Genomic DNA, 19,420 nt, shown 5'->3' with positions numbered 1-19,420 from the left:
TCTGGTGAATTAGTGACTGAATTTTTAATGGCCTTGCTTCACTTTCCATCCGTGAAGATATGAAGATTACGTTAGAAAAAATTTTGGATGGGGCCGCGAAAATTGAAAATAGACGGATCCATTCTGCAATGGTATGAGATTATTGGTGTTACCCTTGACACAATTTGTATTTTTCGTAAATATAAACGTATGAAATTTGTATTAGTTAATTCTCATAGCTGATCTTTATGGTTTTTTGTTAATAATGTTTGTTACAATGTGCATTGTAAATTGTATTATATGTTTTACTGTTCAGCATGCTTTTAGTTTGGAAAAAATTGACCATTGATTCATTGACAATTTGACCCAGCGAGTCAGCTGTTAGACTTTGCCCGAGGTAAGGTATGCCTATCGTAAGAGGCGACTAAAATCTAGGGAGAGTAAGCATTACACAAATCCCCAATCCAAAGTGGAACAGCATAAACCGATGGATAAGTGGCTAGGGGGTAAAGAATTGAAAATGAACACTCAAAACAAAAAACAAACCACCGAAGAAAGAATAGATGAAGGAATCAGAGGTGGCCGAAAGGACAACACGGATCCAAGAGCAGGCTTCAGAAAAAGTAGTTTACTGCTAAGATCCCCGCCGGCAAAGAACGCACCAATCCTCAATGCAGTTGGAAGCGGATCAACCCGCACTGTGTTCAAAAGCTGATAGCCCCATAAACGGCAATGGGCAGAGTAACACCAGCCTTCAGATGAAGGATGCCTCCAATACGACCATTGGAGGGCTACAGCTAAGAAGTGATGAGAGTACTCTGCTCGAACAAATAGCTATCGAGAGGGAGCTAGATGCGGTCATCATCAGTGAGCAGTACGGACGGATTGCAAAGGGAACCTGGTTCGAGGACGAAACAGGAACGGCCACACTCTGGCTACCAAGCAGTAGCGCAGTCGCTGTCACACAGCACGGAGCCGGTCGTTGCTGTACATACGTTCAAAATAAGCGCTTCACAATGCTAAGCTGCTATCTTGCCCCCAGCGACAGTATTGAATAGTTTAGAACGAAACTGGACCTTACTGAGGATAATGTTCGACAAATAGGTGGCCCCTTCATCGTAGCCGGAGACTTCAGCGCCAAGGCTGTCGAGCGGGACGCCCCTACTACGAACACACGGGGAAGGCATATACAAGACATGGCTGCTAGACGGGGGCTTGTAGTGGCGAACACAGGAAAAGCCACTACTTTTAGGAGACCAGGTTGTGAACGCACCACGCCGCATATGACCCTAGTGACTGATAGCCTGGCTGGGGCAATAAACGGGTGGGAAGTTCTGGAAGAATATACTGGAAATGACCAGCAGTATATCACATTCCGGATCAGTGCGAGAACTGACCCTACCCCAACACCTAAAATAAAGGGCACTCGCAAATGGCATATGGCCAAAGTGAACACTGAAGCGCTTCTAGCTCACTTTGATGCAAATTCCATGCCGCATATAAATGGCCGGCTCCCTTGCAAGCGCCATGATGCAGCGCATTGCCAAAAGCTGCAGCGCATCTGCGCCCCGCGCGGGTTTGCACTCCAGAAAACGACTTGTGTACTGGTGGACATCAATAATCGCAGAGCTCAAAAGAACCTTCTTCCGTAATTGAAGAAGGTCCACCAGAGCCAGACGAAACAGAGAAGCAGATGCGGAAGGTGCTGATTTCAGACAATCCCGAAAAGCGCTGAAGCAAGCAATAATCGCCAGTAGTTAAAATGGGAGGAACTTCGAAGGGATCTAAATAGCAACCCTTGGGGTCTGAGCTATAAAATTGTAACGGGGAAGCTAAACACCAACTCCACAGCCATACATCTAGACAGTGATGCCATCAGCAAAATGGTGGACGGACTGTTCCCCACGCACCCTATGCTGTGTGGGAATCGAGACCCCCAAGGTGATGAGATGCTTCCACCCTTCACCGAGCAAGAGCTTAAAACCACGGCAGGAAGCTTCAAAAGAAACAAAGCTCCATTCCCAGACGACCTTCCAGCTGAAGCTCTCAAACTTGTGGCTGAAGGCCGACCAGATGTAATGCTCGATGTGATGCTCGATGTTTACAATGCATGCATTTCTCAAGGCATCTTCCCTAAGCTGTGGAACCCGAACTGCATTCCCATCATGGGAGCGCTTGATGTACGAAACGCCTTTAACAGCCTACGATGGATAGACATTATACAGGCACTACGAGAAAGGTTTCGAATACCTGCATACCTGCTAAGGATTCTCCAGAGCTACCTAAGTGAGCGTGAACTGCTGTACGACACACCAGATGGTCAGAAAACAGAAGCGATAACGTCTGGCGCAGGTCAAGGATCTATTCTCGGTCCCGATCTCTGGAATCTGAGCTACAATGAGATATTGAGGATAGAAATGCCTGAAGATACATATCTAGTAGGATACGCGGACGATAAAGCGGCAGTCATACCAGCTCGGGACACTGAGGACGCTAGAAGAAGCTGGCCTGAAACTCGCCAAACATAAAAGGAAGTCATCCTTATGACACGAGGTCGCATTCCACTCGAGGTCAGCATGCACATAAGCGATACGTCGTTAGTGACCCAAAAAGTAGTGAAATGCTTAGGTATTCCACTTGACTGCAGGCTTGCTTTCTGGGCCCATGCCGTATCTGGCTATCCCGCGGCTATCAAAGCAGCAAAGGTCACGAAATCGGTCTGAGGGAGCAGATTGGCAATATCGCGACGAGCAACATAATCAGCAAAATGTTCGAACGCGAGGACAGCTGGAACGCGGTAAAGAAATACATGGAGAGCGTACTACGGAGAAAAAAGATCGACCTCGACACAGTGCAACAAATTGAAGCTGCACAGATAGAGACACAAGAAGACGAGCCTATAGCATTAGCTGGCTACAAATATGGTGGATGCAGACGTGGGTGGATAGAATTTAGCCTTTATGGATGCCGTTCTGGGCCCTCCCGAAGTAATATAGAAACCAGTTTTAGGAAGAGTGTCTTCCCAGAAGGAGTCGTTATAGTGGCCACAGCACACGACACATAAAACGACGGTCGGTATAAGTGCGAAGGCATTTGGAACCCTACCTCACCCAACAAAACAAAAGAGGGTATGTAGTCGCTAATATGCGAACTTGGGGCGCCCAAGCAAGGCTCTATTTTCATAATTGCCTTACTGCGCTACCGAGGCAGAGGCGCAGGGGACCAACCTTTTCGCTTTACTCGTGGGACCAAAATGGACACAAAAAAACAAAAATGGCAAGAGCAGCCACAATAGCTCACGATCAGAGGGCCCAGTACCTCTATTAGGGAAGGAGGAGCAGCCCTCAAATGGAGCAAGCCAAAGGATTGTGATCAAGTTGACTAGAATCGCTAGTTATTTGCTATATATTTACATATATATATATATATATTCTGCTTTGCACTTTTTGTACATACATATTTGCCGAGTTAGAGCAATATAACATCCCAGTTGCTCTGCCGGCGAAGATTATTGCACTTTTATACTGTATAAAACATATATATCTACTATATGTATACGAATATATACATTTTCGAAACTTATAAAAAGTTGCCTTTAGTGTATAGTCTATATTCAAATAAAATTGGTATTACCATTCATTATTAACCCTCGACCCTAAAAGAAATAAAGGGTATCCACCGCAAAAAAAAAAAACAAAAAAAAATTTCTTTTGCGAAAATTGGAATTCATAAGCTCCCATGAACTTAAGTTCCACGAACTCAATTCGATATATTCGGTTATAAACCTAACCCCCTTTTTAAAACAATATGGAGGACTTCAAATTAACAACTTCTGATTTGACCGAATTCGTGGATGATCATTTCCAGACCCCACCAGAAGACGAGTCAGTTTATAGTTTAGAAATCAAAAGAGTTGAACTTGATTCTCTCTTTGATAAATTGAAGAAAGCATACGACATTTTTCGCAGAGCCCCTAATAGCGCCGACGAAACCATCAACAACAAAAAAAAGGACAGATATAAAAAATGCTATCAAATGTATCTAAACTGTTTAGCTTCAACAAATAAGAATAAGGACATTCTAAAGAAACCGAGCCCTACCCAAGCAATTAAGGAGAGACGTTCAGACGTGCCGATGATGGAGCTTGCACCTATAGTCCATCTACCCCCATGCGACACGGCCATATTTTACGGAGATTATGTCACATGCCCTACATTTAGAGATATGTTCACAGCCCTTTATATCCAGAACCCAAGGATAAGTAATGTGGAAAGACTCTTCCACTTAAACCAAAAGACCCGAAGCGAAGCACGAGAAGTAATTAGAGACGCACCCCTAACGAACGATGGTTGCATACAAGCATGGAAAAACTTAGTTGACCATTATGAAAACAAAAGAGTGCAGGTTAATACTCAACTTAAAACCCTTTTTAATCTTCCACCCAAGAGACAGGCAACTCCATTAAAACCCTACAAAGAACGGTTAACAGTTCTTTGACAAGCTTAACGAATCTCGGAATAGACACAATAAGCTGGGACCCAATCTTAATATAACTTTGCAGTTCAAAACTACCTAAGGAAGCCCTAGAAGCCTTTGAATACGTCCTCGAAGATAACTCCACAATACCCTCTTGGGCGACTTTCGATAGTTTTCTGACCCATAAATATAAAACTTTTAAATCAGTAGGGAATTTTAAAGCTTCAGTTTCAAAAACCTACCCATCCAACCCCAATGCAATAAAGAAATGCGATGAAAAACGATTCAACACCTTTCATGCCAACGTATACAAAATCCCGATAACGGAACAGTCAAAACCGCAAAAAAATTCCGTATCTTATTTCACAAAAAAAAACACTCGAAATTGACACTTGCAAAATATGCAAAAAACAACATTCCATACGTGAATGCTATAAATTCCTTGCAATGAATGTAGAAACGCGTATATCTACTATCAAAAAGTACGGGTATTGTTACAACTGCTTAGCAATGTCGCATTGTTTCAAAGACTGCAAAAGTAAATACTCCTGCAGGAAATGCAACAGGAAACATAATACCATGCTACATAGAGACTCAGTCGCTCGAACGATATGGATTTTGTCCGGTCCCGTACCCAGATCGTCTCAGTCCCCAAATTTAGTCTCCCTTTACAATAAAAATGACCTCGGATAATATACTCTCGCGTTTTTGGGAGATAGAGGAAGTTCCCAGAAAGCAGTTGGTCTGCACAACAGACACACTTTGCGAAGAAATCTATCAAAAAACTACACGTCGAAACCCCAACGGACGCTATGTAGTAACCCTACCCTTTTAGGACCCTGAAAGCATCGAAATTGGAGAATCAAGACACATAGCGCTAACTCAATACCTCAGGAATGAAAGGTCCCTTCTTAAAAGGCCCGAGGTCAAGATGGAATACGATAAAGCAATTACCGAATCCATGGAACTTGGTCACATGAAGAAAGTTGAATATACGCCTGCCGATAAAACAACTTCATATTATTTACCACATCACGCGGTCATTAAACCCTACCGCATAACAACAAAGTTACGAGTGGTACTTACTGCATCAAGCCCCTAATCGAATCGAAAGAGCCCCAATGACATTTTAGATAAAGGACCAACGCTTCAAAAGGACTTTGTTCTTATTATTCTAAAATGGAATCTCTTCCGATTTGTTTTCAACACAGATATTAAAAAAATGTACCGACAGATATTTGTCGACCCGAAACACACCCGTTTCCAAAGAATGCTCTTCAGAAAATCTATCGAAGACCCAATAGAAGAGTTCGAACTCCAAACAGTTACGTTCGGTATAAATTTTGCACCATATTTAGCCATTCGAACCCTATTAAAACTAGCAGATGATGTCAAAAATACACACCCTATTGCTTCGAATATTCTCCGAAAAGAAATATACGTAGACGATGTCTTAACAGGAACCCACGACCTATCAACTGCTAAAAGAGCTATAAAAGAATTAATTTCTGCCCTTGAGTCCGCTGAATTTGCCTTACGCAAATGGGCCTCAAATGACCCAGAAATATTAATAGATCTTCCTCAGGAACAAAAATTAGACAAGGAGTCACTGAATTTACCCGAGTTTGACCATACCAAAACCCTAGGTATTCGATGGGACTCTAAAAAAGATTCATTTTTCTTTCTCGTCAACCCAATCGAGATTAAACCCAACTACACCAAACGCGAAGTTTTATCAGCTATAGCAAAATTATTTGACCCCGCCGGATAGCTCAGTCCAGTAATAATAACGGCAAAAATAATTATGCAACAAATATGGCTTGATAAATCCGACTGGGACGAAAGTCTTAAACCACTCACACTTCATAGATGGATCAGTTTCGTAAAGGACCACGAAAAAGCAAATAAGATTGAAATACCCAGATGGACTCATTTCTCGTTATCAGCAACCATCGAATTTTATGGATTTTCCGCTGCCTCCGAGAAAGCTTATGCCGCAACCCTTTATATTCGAGTCACTATCGAAACCGAAGTATGGACCACCCTGTTAGTTTCGAAAACAAGAGTTGCCCCAATCAAAAGCATATCGCTGCCAAGGTTAGAACTCTGTGAAGCCGTTCTACTAGCTAATCTTGTAGACACTACCTTACACCAATTAAGCTTAGAGCAATACAGAAGCTATTTTTGGACGGACTCAACCATAGTTTTATCGTGGTTAAGCAAACCGCCATGTTCTTGGGGCACATTCGTTTCTCACCGAGTCACCACCATTATGGAAAAGGTTGGAGTCAATAACTGGCGCCATATCGAAAGCCATGACAATCCCGCAGATTTGGCAAGCCGAGGATGTACACCCATGGAACTTCTGAACTGCGAACTCTGGTGGCATGGACCCAAATGGTTAAGACTCAAACAAGAACAGTGGCCAAAAACTCAAAAACCCTTTACCACATCATTGGAAATCAAACCCGTAAGGACATTTGCAATAACGACAGAAGAGGATATACTAGAAAGATTCTCTTCACTACCCAAAAGCTATTCGAGTAGTTTCGTATTTATTCAGATTCTACTTGAATGCCTCACGCAGGGGACGTGAGTGGCAATATTTGAGCCAAGAAATAACTCCATGTGAATTTAAAGCAACGCGCATAAAACTTATTATTATAACCCAAAAAAATCCTTTCCCAGAAGAATATTATGCTTTGACCCGAAAAAACCAGATACCCAAGAAAAGTTCATTATTGACACTTAACCCATCAATGGACTCGAACAAAATAATGCGGGTTGACAGACGATTAAGCAATTCCGCCGCACTATCTTATAACGAGAGACATCCGATCTTATTACCCTATAGAAGCCAAATGGCAAAGTTATTGACCCGATTTACCCACTTAATTACCCTACACGGCGGAAACCAACTGGTTCTGCGACTCATGCGAACAAAGTTTTGGATACCAAAAATAAGGACCCACATAAAATCGGAGATCCATAATTGCAAAACTTGTATATTACACAAGAAGACACAAAATACATAAATAATGGTGGCACTTCCAGCTGAGAGGGCAACTCTAACCCGTCCATTTGCCGTCACAGGAATAGATTTCGCATGACCCTATGAGATCAAAAATTATACTGGAAGAACATGCCTAATAACTAAAAGATGCGTCTGTATATTCGTCTGCTTCGCAACTAAGGCCATACATCTCGAACCCGTCAGCAATCTTACGACACAAGCATTCATGGCCGCATTTGCACGTTTCTTTTCCAGGCGCGGATGTCCTTCCGACCTCTACTCGGACAACGGAACAAACTTCGTAGGAGCTGCCAAAGTATTACTCAAAGATCGCCGAGAATTTCTCAAAACGCTACAAATCCAAATAATAGCCAGTTATGGACACCAAAACATCAATTGGCACTTTAATCCCCCAAGAGCTCCACACATGGGTGGACTATGGCAGGCAGGTGTAAAAAGTTTCAAAACCCATTTAAAAAAAGTATCCCAAACTCAAAAATTTACCTTCGAGGAACTAGCTACTCTATTATCCCGCATAGAAAGTTGCTTGAACTCTCGTCCATTAAGTCCCTCAAATGATGACCCAACAAATTTAGAACCCTTAACCCCAGGACACTTTTTAATAGGTACGCTACTATTAACATCCGCCGGACCCAACTTAGAAGATACTAAATTAAGTATCATAAATAGATGGAGAAAATTAAAGGCCCTTCATCAACATTTTTCTAACAGATGGAAAGAAGAATACCTCAAGGAACTCCGCAAGCGATGTAAGTGGAAATACCCTCAACGCAACACCGAAGTTGATGACTTAGCCGTCATCAGAAACGAAAATCTGCCTCCAAACGAATAGAAATTAGGCCGAATAAAAAAGGTGTACTTCGGTTCAGATAGTAGGACCCGAGTGGTTGACATTCGTACCGCCCAAGGCACAATCCCCCGTCCCATAACAAAATTAGTTATATTACCCAATAATTAAAAAGTTTCCTTTTCATAGGATCATGTCCCCCCAAACTTCCAGAACGAAGAGCACTTCATCTTTCAACACCATACGCCGAAGCAGCCCAACGGTGAGCATCTGCTCCCTCAGCACGACCCGCAGTATGTCACCACTCTCGGAAAGACTCTAAGAGCTTTAGCAATTCGCTCCCGACGATTCCGTGCGACTTTTTCTCCCATCCAAGAAGAGAAAGATAGTCGCATCCATCGCACAGCACGTCCCACCATATCTAGCATTACCCGACATAAATACAATGCACACCGACACGTTGCATGTGGAATATGCAAGAAAGATCATCGAAAGGTCGAAACTCATCCCTTTACCTCAAATACAGGACCTCCCTCATTACTGGCCAAGCAGACCCTAATACCAACGGCATTCATCCGCATAAAACACGATGACAAATGGCATAAGCTCAAAGCCCTGATAAATCCGACCCAAAAATTAAGCACTATTAGCTCAGAATTAGTGAGAAGATTGAGGTTGCCGATAACATATTTGAATGAATATCGTATCTGCAATCTCAAAATCAGATCGCTAACCGACGAGCAGATGTGACTTGAAGCTCACGTCTTAATCTCAAAAGATTTACCCACACGACCCTATGAGCAGGACATAAGTGACGAGATTCGAAAACGTTTCGATCACTTAGACCTCGCTGACCCTTCTTTCAACAGAAAAGAACACGTAATGATAGCACTTGGAGCCGATATATATCCACGTATCATAAAATCCGGCATATTCCACCCCGACAATGGCGTCATTGTCGCCCAAAACACTGCGCTTGGATGGACTTTAACTTAGGGTCTAAGTACAACTAAACACCTCAGCAATTACACAATTATTATGCCAGTTATTTTACACCAAATTAACCCATTTTTATTCGCAGATACTGCAGGGCAGCCGGGATGTTTATTCTAACCAAACACATCCCTGCATTGTCCTCTTATATTCTGAAAAGCGAAAGAAGGACAATGCAGGAATAAACCACCGCACCAACATCGCTTTTACCCTTTAGTTATATTTTTAACTACAAGTGAAAGGACTCGTCGCAGAAACATCAACCCAATAATATAAATAGTCTTCAAACGCCAGAAACAAATCATCAACAACAACAGGTTGATACATATACATTTGTACACTTACACCCTAGTACATAAAATAAAAAATTTATAAAGAATTCAAATTAACCCATTTTTTCTTATTTCGGAATCGGCCACATATCGTAGACATACCCGACAAAAAGTATGCTTTCTATAAAATCGATAGAAGAATTGGATGCATCAGTTGTAAGCTTCACTGACTCCATCATATCCTCATATCATAAAAGTAGTTCACTCAAGACCAAAATCTCAACAAAGAGACTTCCTTGGTGGAACAAAGAACTTGCAAATTTGCGTCAACTAGCAAGATCAAAATTCAGCGATGCAAAGAAATATCAAACATAGGAAAGTCCTAACAGTGTACAGCAAGGAACTGAGGAAATCAAAAAGGGACTCATGAAGAAAGTTCTGTAAGGAACTAAACGATGTCCCAGGCACGGCAAGAATAAAAAAAATCACTGTCCAAAGGAGGGACAAATATAATTGGCACACTAAAGGCAGCGGATTGTACTTTTACAAGCAGTTTCGACGGAACACTAGAGCTTCTTCTCATAACTCATTTTCCTGACTGTAGGCTTAACGCAACCTGTGACACTGTATAAGGAGTACCAGCGCACACTCTGTTCAGGTCAAAAAATCCTACTATCTACAGAATAGTAAACTACGAAAGGGTAGAGTGGGCAATCAACTCGTTCAAACCCTACAAATCATCCGGATCAGATGGTATTTTTCCAGCCCTACTCTCCAAGGACACTGTCAAATTAATACAAATTCTGGTACAAATTATCAGATGAAGTCTTAGTTTGGGTTATGTCCCTAAGATTTGACGGGAGGTCAAGGTATTATTCCTACCAAAGAGAGGCAATAAGCCTCCTGAGTTTCCCAAATCCTATAGGCCAATCAGTCTTACGTCTTTCATGTTGAAAATCATCGAAAAGCTACTGGACTGTTACCTAAGAGAGGAGGTTATCTCGATAACCTCACTCCATAAACTGCAATTTGCAAATCAAAAAGGGACATTCACAGTTACAGCACTACACACAATTGTTCGCAATGTATTAAAGTACCTTGACCTAAAGGAAGTAGCCTAAAGGCAGTAGCCCTGCTTTTATGGACATTGAGGGTGCATTTGATAATGTGAACTTTCAAGGAATAAAACTGGAACTCTCCAATAGGGGAGCCGATCCAGCAATTGTTAAATGGGTAAGACACATGCTAAACCAACGGATAATCTCTGAGGCAAGTTACAGTAAGTGTTACAGCCGCGAAAGGATGTTCACAAAAGGGGGTACTATCGCCATTGCCCTGGTCTATCCTGTCTGACGCTTTGCTACAAACCCTTAACAATAAAGGGTATAAAACAATATAGTACGCAGATGACATTTCTGTATGGTCCACGAAAGGACCATAAAGGACTTAATGCAGATGCCTTAAATATAACCTAGGAGTAGTGTAGAATAGAGGAATTATCAAACAACCCCTCCAAAACCCCTAAAACCCTTCCAAATGGTTCCAAATATACCCACCCTGGGAATAAATGGAATAGAGATACCTCTAAAGAAAAAGTTAATTATATAGGAAATTTCTTGGATAAGAAACTCACTTGGAAGGCCCACCTCAACTCAGTAATAAAAAAGGCAACGAAAACCTTTGGGCAACAAAACAACTTATGGCTAAATCCTGGGATCTGGGCCCTAAAACTACCTTCTGGATCTACATCCAAATGGTAAGACCTATCATACTCTATGGGGCTTTGGTGTGGTTGGTTAAAACAAATCAAACTACTGCTATATCAAAACTGTGTAAACTACAAAGGCTGGCGTGCTTAAGCATAACAGGGGCCATGAGAACTACCCCAACTGCTGGCATGAAAGCGCTTTTAAATTTACCACCACTACATTTAACAACACAAGAGGAAGCTACTATACAAGCACTCTCTTTTCATATGAAAGAAAAACTTAAACCAGGAGATCCTACTCGACACCTCAATATCTTGAACAGGGTTCAACATGCAGTATGCATAACACAGACGAATGACCACACGGAACCCGTACTCAATTTTATAAAGAGATACAAGGTTATCTTCCCATCTAGTGAAGAATAGAACACTAACCCAACATGGCTAAATGATGACTCACAAAAATGGTACACAGATGGTTCCAAAACGCTCCAAGGAGTAGGGCAAAAATCATATTCAAAAGAGGAATCGAGAAAGTAAAAATTAAAATACTTTCGGACAGCCAATCGGTTCTCAAAACCTTGAATAGCTTCACATTAAACTCAAAAGTCCTAATAGACTGTAACAATGCACTCAACCAACTGCCACTCATAATCAGGTCTCACTGATTCGGGTACCAGGACATAAGGGTCACGAAGGAAACATGAAGACAGACTTTTATGACGAAAAAAGGGCAGAAGGGCTATTTATTGGACCAACCCCATTTTTTGGCATTAACAAAAATAATATAAAACAGGAAACAAAAAAATGGATCCAAACAAAAATAACGGAACACTGGAGCGGCACAAGCGGCCTTAATCACTCTAAAAAGTTTTTGAACTTCAATGCCAACAGAGCAAAATCTGCTCTAACCCTAGATAAAAAGGGCCTCAGATTACTCTATGGAGTACATACAGGTCACTTTGTCTGTAATAAACACTTTAATATAATAGGGTTATCTAGTACAAGATCATGCAGGTTCTGCTGGGATGAAGAGAAGTCTATGGAACACTTAATCACCAACTGTGAGGCATTAGGCCACAGGCAACAGAGAATCCTGGGCTCGTATCTGCTAGAGGAGGAAGACTTACAATTGCTCCCTCCTAAGAAGCTGGTTCGACTCCTCGTTATACTAAATAATTATAATTAAGTAATTAGGGGCGCACGATAGATCAATCTGGTCGCAGTGCATAAAGGCCTTAGCCTAACCCATTAGCATTCTTTGTAGCTGGGGTAGTACTTAAGACCTGCGGTCCGCCGGAGATATTTGTCCTCACTGTTGCACCGAATCTTTGATTGGCTGATGATTGAGGCACACTCCTTTACAGAGGTTTATTCAGTTGCCTTATAACGAAACCCGGAGTACTGATTGAGATATATACTGTAGAAATTTGAGAGACCTGCTCCCGGAAGCACCGTGAGAACTCAGACTTTTCGAAGGCATAAACCGACGATTTGTTGGAGATATTCATGTCAGCTTGTATAACTCTATTGATTGTTTTTGCCCACTAGGACTGCTTTCTAAGCATGCAAAAGCATGAAAGGTTGCCATGAGTCAACGAGTTTCAGACACATTCCCTACGCTCATAAAATACTTAAGGAACCAATCAGATAACGAGTTCACTGAATGAGCGGTGACTATTTTGGGCGTTGGACTCGTTGAAGTACTTTAAGTAACCTTACCAACCCACTAGCACCCTCTAGTGAAACGAAAGTTGTCAAGTGGGCCACTAACTTCGACGTAGGTATATGTGAACCCTCCCAAGGCGGATATTGCCCAAAAACGTAGCCTGCCGCCTAGAGTAGTCTCTCGGACCACTCCTACTCTTGGCCATCACAGACAAAACTTCTGCAGCTCCTGTCGAAATCAAGCTGAGGGGCACACACAAGCTTGAATTAAGCATTAGTCAATTAAAGATTCAGTATATTTTCCCCATGCAAGGAGAAGAAAAGGGTTTCCTTGACTACCTGTGGTCTTCTTCTGTCGTGTCAAATCGAATTCATTGAAATTTTACGAAAATTCGTATACAGCAAGAATATTTGTATTCCGCACTTTACTTTCATTTTAATAAGTTTCTTAGCATTTTCATATATTTCCCTATTTACTTTGGTACAGAATGGTTTGTCCAATTTTCCCCCGTGCTCAAATAATAATGGTATTCAACTTTACAGGTTTTACTCTACTTATTAGTATTTTAAGAAATCCAGCTAGATGTGTGGGGAACGAATTTTATATTTTTTAAATTATTTCTCCAATTTTCTTTAATACAGTTTTATGTCCACTCTGCATTATTTTATGAGAAGCTTATTTCATGGTAGAATCACATTCGGAGGTTTGTCACTTCCTTCCGAAGGGCAATCGCTATTTGAAAAAACTATTTCTGTCATTAATAATATTTTAAGTTGACGGCATTCATATCCTGGATCAAGCGGACAACGTGGCTCGATCGTGTAATCGTGCATACTCACTGTTCCACATTAATTAAATTTCGAAAACGACTATTTGTCTTTTAGGTAGAATTTACTCCATTTATTCGCATAAATAAATTATCCTTACATTCAACCCTTTTATACTGGGAAAGAAAAACAAAAAAATCCCAGAATTCAGATCTAAAATAGTAATCGCTCAAAATTAAGTGTCCTTAAAAATATTTAAAAACTCCCTTGTCGGTATTTAGTTTCTGATCCTTTTATTACATGTTCATTTATCACAATGAAAGTTTGCTTCGAGTCGCCAATTATTCGGCGGTTTATCTAACATCAGCTTTAAGGATATGCAGGTACTAAAATCTATCCATATTGCCTTCCACAAAATAATTATTGCCGACATCTGCATTTTTCATACCCCACACTATCGCAGAACCATTTCCATGCACAGTATCCTTCGTATTATTCGATACAAATTCATTCTTGCTTCTCGGATTAATAAAAGGCTTATTACGCGAAATTTGCACCTGGAAGTTATGCTTTTTTCAACACATTTCAAACAGTTTCATTATAACTCACTTTTTTAGTATTTTCATTTAAAATTTAATTAAGTCCTACGGCTAATACAGAGGAACTTCTTTTAGTTTAGTTTAAAATCATGTGTTCTTCGCGATCATTAAGTTTCTTCCTTTGGCCTAGGCGGCTTTTATTTATAATCGTAGAGCCAGTTTTGTATCTTCTAATTATGTATTTTTATTTTGATTAAATTGTCGATTTCTCTGAAAGTTTTTCCCTCTTCATGCAATTTACCTATCAGCCGGCGTTCCTCTTCAGTTCACTGTTTTCCTAACGGACCCATTGTTCAAGAACTATGTTTATTACTTCAAAACTTGTAGCATTTTACGGATGTACAATTATTCCTTTTATTAATTTATTTTTATTCATATAGCAAATCTAGAAATGCAAGGTTTCTTACAGACTACAAAGAACTAACATGGCATGTATTTTTCGAATTTGTATATTTGTACTTCTCAGTATAAATATGTTGAGCGTAAATATAATTTTGTATCTGTGATTAAATTAAGTACACTATAAAAAGGGGAATCAGATTGGAGTCTCTTTAACCAATAGGGTCTTTTTGACGTGATTACTGTCAAACTAAATACATAATTTTTTTCAGTATTCATTGACATTTCATCATGGAAAGACTTACGTCTCAACAATGTTCAAAATCATAAAATTGCATAACGAAAATCGACGCTCTGTGAAAAGTTTTCATCGCGCCGTCAAGTCAACGTATGGCGTTCAGCGATGAGGCCCATTTTTGTTTTAATAGCTACGTCAATAAGCGGAATTTACGTATTTGGGATGAAGAGCAACCCGAAGCCATTCAAGAACATGTCACTGAAAACAACCGTTTTGTGCGACCTATGGTCTGGAGGAATCATCGGCCCATATTCCTTCAGAGACGAGGTTGGCGCCAATGTAACAGTGAATGGCAAGCGCTATCGTACCATGATAAACGACAAGATGGCGCTGCTTCCCATACAAGCTGTGAAACAATGGATTTACTGCGTCGTAGTCTCTCGTCTCGGACCAGTGGATTGACCACCAAGATCGTGTGATATCACACATTTGGACTTTTATTTGTGGGGTATGTGAAGTCTAAATGCTTTGTAGACAAACCAGCTTCGATTGAGGTATTGGAAGCTAACATTACTAAAGTTATTCACGAGATACCGATCGAAGTCCTTCCACGAGTCATTTAAAATTGGTGCTTATGGATGGCCGAATTACGGCGCCGTTGCGGCGAAAATATCATGAATGGTTCTACACAAAAATAATAAAGATTGCCCAATCAATTTGAATTTTCGTCATTGTACTTCAATTTAAATCCGATACCTCTAAATTGATCGCCTTTTAGATAAAAAACATGCCTTTTTCGAAATAAAATTAATTTATCTTTTCAAAAACCTGTTTTAAAGGTGAACGCTGAGTATGTACGATAAAGCGTTTTTTTATTATAATAAAATTAATTAACAAAATATTAAATAATATGTACATATGCATACCGATATTCACATACATATTTGTATGTATGTATAATAATATAAATAAAGCGTTTACATACTCACTCATAGGATTCTGCACCAGCTATTGGACTACCTTGGATAGAGATACGCCCTGAAGTCGGAGTAATCATTGCACTGCCGTCGTTGCCGCTATTCATTACAAGTGGACGCATGGAGATGCTTTCACTAAAAGTTCGCATTTCACCACGAACATTGAAATCATGGTAATCAGCGTTATTGCTGCCACTACTTTCGGTTGGTTGAGAACCGAAACGTGCTTGCATAAGACTTTTTGTTATATGATTTATACTATCAGCTACACTACAGCGATTGACGTCGTACATGGCATTCGCTTCAAAAGAGTTTGTCCCGACTGGTGTTGATTCGGCACCGCTAACATTTCCATTAAGTTGCGTTTTTTGATTTTTTCGGTCATGTCTAAAACTGTTACCATGTCGCCGGAAGGATGACCACACAGTACCAAAAAGAGTATGGTGTCGCTGGAAAATAAACGTTTCGCAATTAATAATCTCCGCCTCTTTGGTTGATTAGTTGGGAGTCGTAATAGCTGGACATATTAGAGTGTAATTCAAACATTGGCAGTAAAACATCAAAAGTATATAAAACTAACTTTCAAAAGTCAAGTCAACGAAAATTGACATTTCATTCCAGTAACTTAGGATGAGGAATTGCTTAAATTTGGAGTTACCTCGAAAGCAATATATTGCTAAAAGTTAACCGAGGCTAAGCACGCGAAATATTATATTTATGGTTTAGCTTAACAAAACAAGTTTTTTGTCTATCTAAATGTTTCTTATATCCGAAAACAATATTAATTTAGTCCTTCTTCCCTTGTGCATGTAACCCCGTGTTATTGATTAGTCTTTAGAGTAAAATATTTTATGATAATATGAGTACACAAATAATCAATATAATAAATAAAATGCAATTCAAAATTAATTTCAGGGTGAAACCTACGAACAAAATAAGAATTAGAATTGTCATCTTTGACTACACATTTGGTCATCTATTCCCCACAAAGACCGGAATATGTTTATATTTTTTATAAAAAAATAACTAAACTACCTGTTATCTACAACTAGTCACTTTCACCGAGATTAAAATGGGCCTTGTGATATATGTATTTCAACGCTTCTCATTTCATATCGGATATCATATCCAAGAGGGAACGAAATCGGTTTGTACGTATGCACTACTAAATACCCTGAGCTTTGATAAATTAGACATTACCACGATTTCTACAAATATATCGACTCCAGCGCCACTTTTTTTTAGGTAATTGGAACCTATTCTGATTTTACTGAGTATCTCGTCCATAGAAGTATAGTTATAGTTTTTTTAGAAGCATTTATTTTTATGAAGTATGATCCAAATACGATTTACCATTTACCAACCATGTATATAATTTTTCAGGATGTATCAATCACAGCACCACTTAGCGGATCCAAAGATACAAACCTCCCGGAAATTTACTTTTCATGCACTTTAATCTAACTATTTCGCAATTAGAAATAATTGATTCTTAACTCTTTTATAATGGAGCAAACTAACTATTTTAACATTGCTATGCACTAGGCAGTGGTCAATTGTCCGACTCTACATGATTTTACAACTAACTTCAAGTTGGTTATTTGGAAGTTAACTAAGAGTTATCTATATTATAGTTAGGTCTAAGCTAAATGGATTCCAGTTAGTTATAAGTTGCTCAATTCAATTATTATTAAAATAGGCTATTAAATCTTTTTTGTTTAGTATACATATTATATATGGGACGTTCCACGTCAACCGGTACACTAGCCGGTCCAAAATTCTATGGGACCGATTTTGAAGTCCAAGGTCTCAAAATGATCGTCTGAATGTCCACTATTGAAAGCCGTCTGGCCCATTGAGAAATTCAATATGGCGTCCAAATTATGGCGTCTAAGCTGACTAAAAATGAGAGTTTATTTAAAATCTTGTGTGCTCCTAAGAAAACCAGGAGCAATGAAAAAAAAGTAATACTGATTCTTTATGTTCTTAGGGTCGCAGATTACGATTTCGGAAGCAGATTTCCAAAATTCAAAATGGCGGATCCAATATGGCGGCCGAAAATATTAATTTATTTCGATTTGTTTAAAAAGTATTTCTAAGGGGTTTTTGGGGTCGCTGATTACGAATCTGAAGTCAGATTTTTTTAATTCAAAATGGCGGATCCAATATGGCGGTCAAAAATAAAAAAATTATTTCGATTTTTTTGAAACCTGTTTTAAAAGGGTTTTTGGGGTCGCTGATTGCGATTCTGGAGTCATATTTCAAGAATTCAAAATAGCGGATCCAATATGGCGGCCAAAAATAAATAAATTGATGAAATTCTTTTGAAACCGTTCCTTAAAAGGGTTTTCGGTGTCGTTCATTACGAATCTGGAGTTAAAATTTAAAAATTTCATGTAATAGATTAAACATGTAGATAAGCTCTCTGCGTTTTCAGGGTTGAGACTGTCTTCAGTGTGACCAGTGAAGCCCGCATTACTTTTTTTTTTTAGTTATTTTAATTTTAATTTTTTTTTGTTTTTAAGATTTTTTTAATTTTTAAATATGTTGTAAATTTTCACAACCTTAAAACCTTTTCTGAGCTATCTTTTTTGTCAAAAAAGGTAAAATTTACTTAAATTCAATAATTAATGACAGCAAGGTTGTCCACTGCACCAGAGTACAGGTTTTACTAGCAACTGATGATTGCTTATAGGAATGAATGCATGTCCACTTTGTATTTTCGTGACGCTTGGTGCCTTTGAAAATCTTTTTACAAGTTTCTTTTGCATTTTAGAATGCATTGCTTTGTCGAAATGTAATGAAAGAATTTAATGTTTGGGAATTTAGTCTCCGCATATTTATATAAACCTCGCTTCTGATGGTTGAGCTTGCAGGCTAGCCCGTGTGGCTTCTCTTTTCACGATAGCGCCAACACCATCACAAGCACCTTTGCCATGGGCAGTTGCATGACAAAACCACTGATGCATCAAATTCATCATTTGAAATTTATTTTTGTAGTGTTGTTTAGCACCATCAGTAGCATAAATAATTCTTTTGACTTTTGGACAGAATTTCTTAATTTCTGGCACAACCATTTCTTGCATAATGTACACCGCACTTGTATCGTGTGTCGTCGAGTCAGATAAAAGTACAAAACTGCGATGCTTATAGCGTTTTCGTTTCTACACAAAAATGTTGCCATGCCGACGTACAAAAGTTATTCAAAGTCGCACTTCACCCTGTGAAACTGCCACCATTTTTAAGGTTCACTGCAGCCCTTCACATTTATAAAAGAACACAAACTGTAACCCTGAAATGCAATCAGCTGTTTTTTCGCGCGCTAATCGGACAACGAATTGCAGAAATTTTTGGTGGACAGTTTAAAATAAAAAAATAAAAGAATGCTAGCTAATGAAGAAAGTCCTATTAGCAGCAAAACAATTACAGGTAAAATGAGAATGTCTTGACTTTTCTATCAAATGTAAAAAAGTGAAAAATGCTAATTATTTAAACGATCCTTTTTGGTAGTATGACTTCTGCTGGATAAATACGCCTCCTATTTGCCGGACATTGGTCCCTTCAAGCAATTCAAGACAAAAA

At 39.5% G+C, this 19,420-nt stretch overlaps 1 protein-coding gene across 1 annotated transcript in view; it reads right to left on the bottom strand.

Annotated features, from left to right (window-relative positions):
• Positions 1–15,846: 15,846 nt before the first annotated feature.
• LOC129250538 (voltage-dependent calcium channel type D subunit alpha-1-like) overlaps positions 15,847–19,420 on the bottom strand; it is a 132,578-nt gene continuing 129,004 nt past the window's right edge. Inside the window, exon 12 of the mRNA XM_054890157.1 lies at positions 15,847–16,287. Within this exon, the coding sequence (XP_054746132.1) occupies positions 15,847–16,287 (441 nt within the window). The remainder of the gene's footprint in view (positions 16,288–19,420) is intronic.

The sequence above is a fragment of the Anastrepha obliqua genome, chromosome 6 (genome assembly GCF_027943255.1).
Source record: "Anastrepha obliqua isolate idAnaObli1 chromosome 6, idAnaObli1_1.0, whole genome shotgun sequence".
Lineage (NCBI taxonomy): Eukaryota > Metazoa > Arthropoda > Insecta > Diptera > Tephritidae > Anastrepha > Anastrepha obliqua.
The sequence above is the reverse complement of the archived record's forward strand: the minus strand, read 5'-3'. Positions and strand labels throughout refer to the sequence as shown.